At 40.2% G+C, this 12,304-nt stretch overlaps 1 protein-coding gene across 2 annotated transcripts in view; it reads right to left on the bottom strand.

Annotated features, from left to right (window-relative positions):
• EPHA3 (EPH receptor A3) overlaps positions 1-7,931 on the bottom strand; it is a gene marked incomplete at both ends in the record, with an annotated part of 288,133 nt that extends 280,202 nt beyond the window's left edge. For both annotated transcript variants that reach the window (XM_080919002.1, XM_080919003.1), the window contains one exon: positions 7,844-7,931. In XM_080919002.1, coding sequence (XP_080775128.1) covers positions 7,844-7,931 — 88 coding nt within the window. The remainder of the gene's footprint in view (positions 1-7,843) is intronic.
• Between the last annotated feature and the right edge of the window lie 4,373 nt (positions 7,932-12,304).

The raw sequence follows: 12,304 nt of genomic DNA, 5'->3' as shown, positions 1-12,304 counted from the left end.
GCAACAGCCAGGTATACCCCACCCCTCAATTACCCAGCAGTGGCCAGGTATGCTCCGCCCCAGTGACCTGACACTATAAAAGGAGCTGCTTGACCCCTCCTCTCTCTCTTGGCCTCTCCTGCCCTTGTGCTCTTGCAGCCTTGCTCTCCCATTTCCCTTCCCTCTCTCCCACGTGCTCATGGCCGGCCTCTATTCCTCTACTTCTCTCTCTCTCTCTGCCTCTACCACCCTCTTAACTCTCCCATGACCTGAATAAACTCTATTCCGTACTATACTGTTGTGTGGCTGGTCCCTCAGGGAAGGGATTCCCAACATGGACCCCTCAGAGGCATCTCCCTTGCCCTCAGGCCTTGCCGTACCTCCATGGGCCATATGCCCCCCACTCTCTTCATCCTTCCCCTAACATTGGTGCCGTGACTCGGATCGTTATCCTTTCACAACATTGGTGCCCTGTGACTTTTCCTTTCATTGGTGCCCCGTCATCTTTTCCTTACAGTGGGGGATGGTACGAATCTGCGAGAGGGATGGTTTGGGGGTGGGGACACCAGGACACACTGTAGGAGGAATAAGGCTTATAGAATATTCCTTTAGCGATGAGGTAGGGATTACCAGGTGGGTGTCATCTGCAGATAATTTTAAGGAACACTGGAAAAGAAAATAGTTTCTTTATTTAGAAACTAGATGGGAAAGAGAGCACACTGTGGAGAGAGCAAGAAATAGCAAGGAGGGTCAGACAGCAGCCAACAGGGCAGCCAGGTAATCAGAGGTCTCTGCTTTCACTAGCTAAATGAATAATGCTTTTCCAGTACTGCAGGGAACTCTGATGGACCCTTACCCTCCAACTTTCCTCTCCCTAGGTCACCTGGTGGGTAGAGGACAGCGGGTGGAAAAGAGACTACCGGGCCTTCACACACCAGATTGAAAGGTCTGGTTGACAGCCACAGAGGAAGTGGCAAGGAAATCTGAGATCTGTGGTCTCCTGCAGAGATCAGGACTTGCAGGGGTAGAGGGGGTTGGTAGGTTGGGGGTTGAGGGGGTGGGTCGCGTTCTCTCTGTGCCTGATCTCATGCAGGTGGCGGCCAGGTAGGGTGGAGCGGCGCGGCTGCGGCAGCCCGGAAGCTGCAGGTAGAGGGCGCGCGTTCGTTGCAAGATGCTTGCTAGCTTCCTATGGAAACAGAGGGGTTCTGCGTCCGGGAGCTCTTAGATTGCTGTGGCGCAGTTGTCCAGAGGAGCCAGCACCGCGCAAGCCACGAGATCCAGGTGCCCAGAGCAGCCAGCATCCCTCCATCATATCGCGGTCATCCGGGTTCCGCGTCGTGATCCAGGCAACGACTTCGGTGCTCGATTGAGGGAAACTGCTGGAAGAGTTCCCGGGCCCTGGAGGGTTTACAGCTAGCCGCGTCACGCACTGGCTCGGTTTTAGTGAGAAAACAGTGAATGGGGCTGGAGAGCGAAGCGCCATGCTTCCTAACCTACACTAGTCCCTCTTCAAGTAGATAGGGGTTAAAACACCATGGCGGAAGTATGATGGCAGTAAGCATGCCTGATTCCTTTGGGACCACCTTACAGTTACTCCCTCTAAAGAGTCATAGTGCTAAAATTTTACTAGGGCACACACTTTTACAACTTAATAGGCAGTGTCTTATCAAATGTGGGGAGTAGGAAGAGGCGCACTCCTCTTTTGGCCACCCCAGTCCCGGAGGAAGACTGTTCACAGCAGTTTGTTTGTACAGTGCTGCGATTTGTTTCCCCGACTCCTTCCTCGCCTATTATTCTCAGTTCGCCATGTTGCTTTGGATTATGTGGATTTTCACCCTTTGCTTTGACTAGAACAGCAGGACGTGGTTTAGAAAATGAAGGGGGGGGGGGCGCTGTGCGCATTCAGGGCTTCCACTTTAATAACTTCTCTTCAAGTTTGAAGCTTTATTTGCTGAACTGGTTTTGATTCTATCCACCCTCCACGTGCATGAGCCCAGGCTTTCAAAGGGGAAAGGAAAGCTTTGGCTCATGCTCTTAAAACTTTTCTGGGCAAGGCTTTTCCCTTCTAGACAAAAAAAAAAAAAAAAGTCTGTAAACTTATGAGAACAAATAAACAAAGGTACACACCATTGTTTAACTGTAGGTTTTAAGGATTTAATAAAATTTACCCAGGTGATTTAAGTGCTAATATATTTTCTGTTATTATGTTATCGTTGGCTTTAGAATTTGTGTTCCTCTCCACCACTTTTGTAATCAACTCTTTTTTTTTTCTTTCTTTTTTTTTTTTTTTTTTTTTTTTTTTTTGCTTGCATGAGAATTCTTTTTAGTGAAATACCATTTAAAATGCATTCAAAAGAAAACTGGTAGGAGAGGGAATAAAAGTTCTGGATGTTCATATTTTTCTTGGGGTGGGGGCGGGTAATGTTCAAACAACTACCTGATACTAGACAGCCGCAGACAGACCTGCAGAGTTCGAAATCAAGGGCACACAACTAGCCAGTCCTTTGAACACAGAAGTAATGGCTTCCAAGAGTGATGGATTAATGGTTTGGAAACTCTTGTGTTTTATTAATATCACAACACTGTTTTTATTCTTGAAGTAATTATAGCAGAATTCTTTCTTTCTTTCCTTTATTTTGAAGAGTAAATATTTAATCCCAGCTTTCTATATACCTAGAAGAATAATATAACAAACATTTCACACCAATCAACCCTTTATTTGAAAAATGTGTGAAAAGCTACTTGCACACTTGGTAAAAAGCCCCTTACTGACCCTCAGTGGTGATAAAATCCAGATCTCTTAAAACAACCAGAGAGACACCCGAATCTGTTCTCAGACTCTGAAGCAAGAACTAAAGAGCAAAGTTTATTAGTTTATTGAATATTTCACAGACAAATGTGTATGTTAAAAAATTGTAGATCTTGACCAAAAAAAGAAAAAAGAAAAAAAAAGAAAAAAGAAAAAACTCTTAAAAGTTAGTATTCTTCCAAGAAATACATATTTCTCTGTACATCTAGTATTTATGCCAAACAAAACCAGTGGAAAATGAGTTAAATCAAAGGTAGCCCACATCACAGAATTCTAAGTAAGTACTGTCTGTAAGAACTTATCGAGTTCTGATGATTTGTGGAAAGTTTTATTAATACTTTTTTGAAGACTTTATGACTTGGAAAATGTAACTTTTGAGAACATTTCTTTCTGCTTCCATTTCTATTGAAGTCACTAAATCAAATATATTGTAGAAATATGCGCTGCCTTAAAATCCTTTGCATATGTAACTAATTATTTGATATTTAAACGTTGTATATATTTTCGTTCAGGAAATAAATCCAAAAGGTTCCCCTAAAAATGAGCGTTTACAGATATTTTATTAGGAAGAAATATTTTGAAATAGTATTAAAAGTGGTTTGACCGTTAAAGAATACATAGAAATTTGAATGTTCAAGTAGGGGTAATACACACTCAAGATAAAGAATTTCATTGAACCATTACTTTAAATTTAAATAATTAAAGATCTTATATGAGCAAGAACTAAACTATAATTAGATTCAAGTAACAAAAAACTTTATGTGAAACTTTCTTAAGTTAGTAAACACTGGTAAATACTTTTAAAATATGATTATATAATACTTTGTTTTAAGATATATATATATATATATATATATATATATATATATATATATATATATATATACTAGTTTTGATTTTTTTCATGAAAACTTTCCATTGCTAATAATTTACAGAGAAGAAAAATTTCTATACAGTATAACATTACTTAACACATGGCAATATGCTTTGTGTAGTTTTTATTTTATAAGTACAGTCACTTCTGACTTATACACATAACTTTTTACTTTACGGGGAGAAGAAAAATTGTATCCATCACAGAGTCAGCATCAAAAGCATAAAGCTGAAAATCTCATAGCTGTGGCTGCTTTGTCCAAATCCACTGTAGTTCCCAGAAAGCTTACATTTTAAAGAGATTACTAATTTTTTCCCTTCTGACAAGAACTGATGTCAAAAATGAGATGAGTTGGGTCTTAAAGTGAGTATTTCCTCACTTGAACTTAATGATATCAATATTATTCTTTAGGAAGATATAAATTCAGGATGAATTAATTTCATGATCAATTTTGAGAGGTTACAAGAAGTTTCTTTTTTTGGCACAATCAAAATATTATCGTAGCAATTCAGATTGTCAGTAAAAGCTTAAACAAATTTGCTGATAATCCTGTTAATGACCTAGGTCAAGTGTTAACTGTTGTGGGTTATAAAGCAGTGGAATTAAGGTTGCTTCTACCTTCAGGCAAACAGCACAGTTATAACTGTGGGGGATGGGTGGAGGGGCAAGCTATTAGGAGAACTATTAAATTACAGAAATGTATAATGCATTCAATTATTTAGTCTAGCATGAAGAAATGCTATTAAAAGCAAATGTGAGCTCTTTTTAAAAAAGCCTATAAAGATGACATGACAGCTTAGCTCTCTGTTAATGTTGCAATCACGGGGAGTTTTTATTTGAGAGTGAGAGTTTATATACATTGAAGGTGATATCAATTCAGAACCATTCTTCAAAGGAAAAAAAATTGTGATTTAAATATTTATTGTGTCAACATTTGCCTACTGCGTCTCTCAGCATACATAGGAAACTTTTACATTTAATCATCAGGCAGTCACAGAATCTGTCTTGTACTTAGCAGAGACTTATGTTAAAGGGAGAACATTTCAGAGACAGTGCCTCAGACACCGCAGAAAAGAGTATCCCAGTAAGAAGTATGTAGACTGAATTTCACTGAGCTGGAGTTTGAAAACGTTCAGTGTTAGTGTAACTAACGCAAGGAGCAAATGTGAAGCCAATTTGTGAAGACTGTTTGATGGGATAAGTAGTCCATTTTGCTCCAGACAACTACAAGTATTTAGTATGTATAAAGCATACTTCATGCAGTTCTAAGGTTGGCTGATGAAGGCTGATCATTTCATTCTGTATCAAACTTTAACCTCTTTCAAAACTTACTGTTTGCCATTATCTGGGTCCCTGCAAGAAAGAAACAGAACAAGCAGAGAGCTGTTCTTGATAGAGCCGTGCTGTGCTAACTTTACTTTGAGAAGTAACCAAGTGGGAAGAGCTGATCATTGTTAATGTCCTTACCACCTTCTGTGTGGGTCTTCAGGCAAGGATTTAAGTGATCCTCAGAATCAAACATCTCCATATTGTCCAAAAGACCATGAAGACAAAGTAGCACTTGGAATCACTTTATCAAAATCATATTAGAAAGTTACATAATTAATTGATGAACTGGAAAATTCACATCAAACTCTTAAGTTATTTTCCTTTAATTTGGACTCATGGAATTTCAATAGGTTTATTTAGTCATCTCAGTCTTTGTTAAAACTCTCAAACAAACAAGTTTCTTAGCAATCAGTTCAATGGCCTGGTTTTGTTCTTCTGATTTATTTTTTCATGTCTAACCCATGATAGATAAAAGAATGCAGTTTAGTAAATATGTTGTTGCACATTTTCTGTTGTTTTCAAGCATGTTAGGCATAATATTTAAGTACAATTTATTGTCTTATACAGAGAGAGCAACTTATATAGCTTCCTATATAGCTTCTTCTTAGATAGATAGCTTCAGTTTTCAAAATACTGATAAAAAAGAAAGAGGCATTAAATAGCTCACTTTATCTTAGCTCAGTAGGGAAGCTACATTAACTGGCTCACTTTATCTTAGCTCTGTCTGTGAGTCCAGCGTGGACACTGTGCTACGGATCAGGAATTCACTTCCCATATGACTCAACTCAACTGCTTAGTGCCAAGATATTTGATAAATATTTAAAGTACCATTGAAGTATTATCTAATTTAAACTAATCATTTTAACTCTTGTTTTTATCCTTACAAAGAAGGTGAGACAGTGAGCTATATGATAGTGTCTGGAAAGACTAATCCTGTGAACAATAGATACATAAAACTTTCACCTAAGCAAATTAAATATTATATTAGTTTTATAAGTACTTTTACTACCATGGCTCTATGTTGTTAATTTATAAATGACTATTTACATTCATTACTCAATAATACATATATCAAGTGGTTTAATAGCAATTAAGATTTAATTATACTTATTGCATTACATTAATATGTATTGCTTTAATATGAGTATGAATAAGATTAAGGGAATTATTGCTATTATTATTATTATTTGCAATTTAAAGTGAGGTTAAGTTGACCACAGATGTAGTTTCCTTTCTATCCTGCACTTGACTAATTCAGTGAGATCATTGTCTGGATAGTCCATACACATCTTATTTAGAAAAAGACAACTCAGCAAGAATAACCAAATGTGACAGTAATATTATTTTCTAATTATTGTTAGTATTTGAATATATTGGGAAAACATTTGAAAACAATGTAACATATTTCTGTGTTATTCGTGCACAGATGACCACTCAAGACGACCAGTCTTCCAAGAATGACTGGTGATTATTCTTACGTGAACGTTTTGATTTGTATCACTAAATAAACGATTTGTGGAGAAGATGAGTTTTCCCATCTCCATGATGAAAAACAACTACTTCTCTACTGAAAACCAAACAAAAATTAATAAAACGAGCCAGACGGATAAAGGCAGCCAAAGCACTAAGGAAAGAAAATCAAACTGTCCCATTGAGCGAAAGTGGGTCACCAAAGATGTGAGGCAGTCTTTGTACTAATGGGTTTACATACATTTTTTTCCACGTGGGCATAAGTGTAATTCCCACAACACTGGCTCTACAAAATATTTCTAAGTGTTGTACAGCTCCGGTTCTCTCTGCCCATCAGCTGTTCTCTATTGTTGACTTGCTCGATAAAATTCTGAATGTTCAAAATCATTAAGAGGAAATTAAAGTTTTAAGTGTTGCTGCAAGGCAGCCAGCTATCCGGAGAAGTTGTCTTAAGAGTTTGCATTCACAAATCATTAGAACTAGATAATGGAAAGTCTGCAGGGGGAAAACGGAGGATGAGTCTGCTAGGTACACACGGAAACAAATATCCCCAATATTCGCGTTACACTTTGATCCACTGAGCATCCAGGGACGCCGGTTTCACGGACAATAATTCATCTAGCACCAAGGAAATGTCGTTAGCTACCCAGGAGTGTTTTGTCCAATTTGCTATTCGGTTATTTACTGCATCTGCCCAGGGGCTATTCATCAATCAATCATTAAATGCATTCTCCTATTGGTTTGAAAGGCCCCCTTTTTAAAAAAAAGAACCCAACTCAAGCTCACCGTGTATCCCTTCATACATCACTGCTGTTAAAGTGGCATGCGCATGCTGCCCATGAGAACCAGTATCCCTAAGCACAGCATCGCCCGGCATAAGGCGGTTGTAACATAAACATACGCACACAGGCGCGCACTCAAACACCTCCGAGTCCCTTTCCCTTTAGTCCATTCATAAATGCCAAAGGGTCTAAGTAGGAACAACCTGTCATCCTTAAAATACACCACGGGCTCTCGAGAGAGGCTAGTCTTTTCTTTGAAACTTCTCAAAGATCCACATGGTCATAATTAGAAAATAAAATACTACCTTGGCTATTTGGCAAGTAACAAGACTGGGTTGTAAAAATAAAGAAAAAAGAAAGAAAAAGAGGGTTTTCTTTCTTTCTGCTTCAGATTGGCAAAGGTGGTAATCACTTGAATCGCTATTAGATTAAAAACAGATTGCTTTTTCGAAGGTTTCTACAATCCCAAATCATCTCCCGAAAGTGTTTTGGGATTGCTACTGGGCAGAGACTGCCACTCCTTCCCGGGAGATGCATCTCCGGGAACAGCGTGAGTCCAGGGGCTGCCTCCGCTCCGGAGCGGCTCAGTACCTGGCTTACCTTCATTGGAAGGCTGTGTGCTCGGTTCCCCAGAGCAGCTGAGGACGCAGCAGCCGAGCAGGACGAGGATGGAGAGGTGACAATCCATGTTGCTGGTGCCCCGGGCAGTGAGAGGAGCATATCTCCCCGAAGCATGCCACTGATGTGAGGGGGAGCGCTCTGATTGCTGGAGAAGTTACCATGCTCCGCTCGCAGTCTGATGTCAAGTTTGACACTGGAGATAAGGAGGAGTCTGGCTGCCTTTCTGCGAACCCCGCTCGGGGACTTCGCTGGGTCCTAGTGCCGTCGCAAGCGGGCGCTGAAGAAGAGCAGTCAGCTCAGTTCCACCGAGCTGCGGAAGAACACAGTGGGGTGGAGGTTGAGGATGTTGTCAGTGGGGGTAGTAAAGCCAGAAGTTGTGTTGGAACAGCGACGGAGAGTCTTGGGAGCCATCCCGTTTTCACGGAAAGGCAGCTATTTGTTTGCGATACTAGATCAGTTGTCTATTTCTGAAAGATCCCTATTAGAGGTATTGTGAGTTGAAAAGAAACTAAGGTTCAAGAAAAGGTATTGTTTTAAGAGGTAGAAGACATTCGTTTAATTATTGCAGAATTGCATTATCCCTTTACTGTGTTTCCTGTGATCACAATTCTCTTTGTGATTCAGCAAGACAAAAGTAGACATCCTGGATCAGAAAGTCTGTTCAACCCACCTCATGGTATCAGGCTGTTAAAGGCATTTGATACAGCAATTTCAACTCAAAGGGACAGGGCACAGTCAGGCTCTGCACCCTGGCAAATAACCATTGTCCTCACAGGACAGCAGCAATCCTCACCAAAGCAGTAGGAGCTCCAGCCATCTATTGGGTGCTGGATTTGTACTATAAATCAAACTTCAAGTCCTGAACAGTGAATGCTTCTGCCTACAATCAGCTAGCAATAGGGCTTTCCTGTTTGGTGAGACTCGGAGCATAAGTCACAGCCCCCTGTTCAGCTTCCCAGCTGCCTCGAATCTGGGACTGCTCTTTTAAGGTTTGAAAATCCAATAGCTGCTAGAAAACAACGTCCTTGGACTTTCTAAATTACTTTGCACTATGCTTATAAACGGTCCCATGCTGAACAACCTAACTGCAACCTACATCAGCCATGCAACTTTTGCAATGTATACTTTAAGGACTCTTTGGAATTATCTTTGAAATAAGTCCCAGACAGTGATTCCTCACCAACCCTCTCACCACCCATCTACAAGACGATGTCCTTACACAGCTTCAGCACCAAAAACTAGACTGACATTTAATGCCAGTGACCGAGCTTGGGGAAGAGAGACTAAATACATTTTTAAGGGCCCTGCTAATAAGAGATTTATTCCACATGCACTAAACTTTCAATGTCCCTTGAATTTAGGCCAATGGCTTCTGATACTGTTTGTTAACTTCTTGCTGAAGAAGGATTGGGTAGAGGAGGCCACATTAGAAGAGAAGATTTCTTCCAAGAGAGATTTCTTCTTCTCCCTAACTACTTCTCACGTTAGGCCACCAGAGGCTGCGGAGTCCACCAGTGCTAAATCTGTTTCCACTGCAAATTAGGGTTGCTGACCAGAAAACAAGGATAGTGGAGATCTCACAGTGTTTGCAGTTCTTCCACATCAATAGCAGTGCTTCCCAAGTGGATATGTTTTTTTTGTTTTGTTTTGTTTTGTTTTGTTTTCTGGGACTTCGAAAGAAACAATTATTTCAGGCGGCAAATTTAAAAGCATTTGGAAAGGTCATGACGATAGGCTGCTGGACTTTATGACCCGAACTTTGGTTGCTTCTCACCATCCCATTATTTCTCTTTTACATCCAACAATCACCTAGGATGGTGAAAAGGGCATTCCTGTCTGAACAATGTTACAAATGGATAAAACTGGAGCTAGAAGCAATGCCTTGGCCCGGCACACGATGTAAGCCACCTAGGATTTTTTCCATTGTAGACTCCTTAATCCAAAAGACCCCAGAAAAAGAGAGGCCCTAGAGTCGAGAATGTAGCACAGTTGGTAGAATGCTGTTGTGAGGACCTGGGTTCTGTCCTCTGCATTACATAAGCAAAGTGTGTAACACAGTACGTGTGAGATGGAGGAAGAACAATCGGAAGTTTACCTTTTCTTTGCACAATGATGACATCCTAGGCTACATGAAAACCTTGCCTCTCAAACAAAAAGGAGGAATGGATAAATAAAAGGAAGAAAAGAAGAAGCAAAAAGGAAAGACCTCTAGTCTCAGGTCTATTTTGGATAGATAGAAAAATAAATTCAGACCAACAGACAGACAAGCAGGTAAGACTGGGAGCACAGGCATGATTGTAATGGGTTCTTGTCCAAAGAGGGGTGTTGAAATGTGGGAGAGTAAAGTTTAATAGGTAAAGAAGAATTCAGAAGACACTGTTTTTAGGCAGAAAGCACACAAGCAAAATCAGAGTGATGTCCGATTGAAAAGGAAATACTTTTAAAATCCCAATGTGCATGGAGCACAGAGTATTTTTGTCCAGAAGAATGATAACATTAGAGGGCACAGGGAAAGGCAGAGTGGATGGTGGCTGTTGGTAAAATATTCTCCATGGGGAGGACTGAAAACTGCACAGAAGCTTCCATGCCACAACTCAATGTGTTTGCAACCTATTCTAGGCTAAAGAGAAAGAGCAAACCAACCAACTAAACAAACAAAAACAAAAAGCAAAACAAAAAAATAGAGAAATAAACTGGTCATGCCTGGGGTTTAGAAAACTATTATAGCCCTAGAATAAGCTAGGGCTGTGTCATGTGGTGTGTAGGGGCTGAAAATCCTCATTGAAAGCCACGTCTTCTTTTCACTGCAGGTATGAATCTGAACCAGGAACATTGTAACCCGGAAATTTGCAACTGAACTTACTGCTTAGTTAGAAGCCAGAAAAGTCCAAGGCAGGACACTTGCAGCAGAAGTCATTTATAAGGTAAATCTCAGGACAGGATGAGACTCAGATCAATCAGAAAGAATGAAGGCCTTCTGGATGGGGAAGAAACTACATTTTTTAAAAAAAGAAAAGCAGGATTAGCTATCCCATTTAGCAGGTGGAAGAACATTTCTGATAGAGAAAGCAACTGTGCTATATCTAGGATAGACAGCCGTGGAGGGTAACAATGAAATGTGCTTCAGTAATGGAATGACCATGGAAAACAAGCTTCCTGGTGAAAACAGACTAGGGCAGAGATGCTGAGCTGATGTCAGAGATTTGGGACAGAAGAGAGAGGACAGCTTGAAAAAAATCCTATCAATGATTCTGTGGATTGTAGGGACCTTGGACTGTGGGGTGATGTGGGAACGAAAAGTCTGAATCTGAACTTTAAAAACAGGAAGGTTGTAACAAAAATAGCCATAGCAAGAGGAGGCAATACCCCAGCACTCCTGGGGGCTAACATAGCTGACGCTGTAGGTCAACTGTAGAGTTTCTCATTTAAGCCAGTCTGCAAGTTTAGTTCTGCTGTCTTCTGGTGAGAGTTTGACACTAATATATGCTATCATTTAGAGATAGTGTGTAAATGATAGTTAAAATGTTGTAAAGAAAGGGTTACCCTTGTGTCTGTCTAACATATTAGAATACTTTAGTACATATAAAACAAATCACTAGCCAAAGTGCAATCTAGAGTCTATGATCCTGAGCAGTAATAAAAATCTAAGCCACACAAACATAAGTGAAAAAAACTGGCAAAACTTTACAATAGTTTTATTTTAAGAAATGGTAGACATTAGTGTCTATAAAGCCTTTAAAATTCTTATGTGAATGCAAAGAGAGGGGTGGAGAGAGAGAGAGAGAGAGAGAGAGAGAGAGAGAGAGAGAGAGAGAGAGAGAGAGAGAGAGATTTGAGGAGAGAGAATGGTGGAGATTGTTCCATCGCATAAGACTAGCTGGAATAACCTGACAAAAAGTCAAGGGAAATAAACTCTCAGGAGACAGAGACCTACCTATGTTGTTTCCCTAGGATTTATGTGTTTCTATAGATAACCAGTTCTATACACATAAGGAAAGTTTAGACTGAAGCACATACCAATTCTTAACATCTCAAGGAAGAGATGGGAACAAGGAGCTAGAACAGATACACTCATTAGAAGACTAGACTATTTGATAGTTTTCTCAGGTAAGCAAGATCCTGAGAAGTGAGTGATTACTGGCTGGGACAAAATTTATAATAAACTTTTGCCTCTGTCCTGTCTTCTGCTACTGTTGCCAAAGTCACTGTGGTCCTCTGCTTCCTGGCCTTCTCTTTTCTAGATGGATGTTGAATGATCCTGAGTATGGTGACTCCTACTGGCTGAGGACTCTCAGCCTAACAGATGGACAGTGGAAAAATGTGTCGGGTGCATTCTGATTCCAGGGCTTGTGTACTGATTTGTACTCATCTTGACACTTGTGCGGATACACATCTCATCTCTGCCCACTTCTGAATGATCTTAAATATTTCATTTGCTCT

The sequence above is a fragment of the Micromys minutus genome (genome assembly GCF_963924665.1).
Source record: "Micromys minutus genome assembly, chromosome: 7".
Taxonomy (NCBI): domain Eukaryota; kingdom Metazoa; phylum Chordata; class Mammalia; order Rodentia; family Muridae; genus Micromys; species Micromys minutus.
The sequence above is the reverse complement of the archived record's forward strand: the minus strand, read 5'-3'. Positions and strand labels throughout refer to the sequence as shown.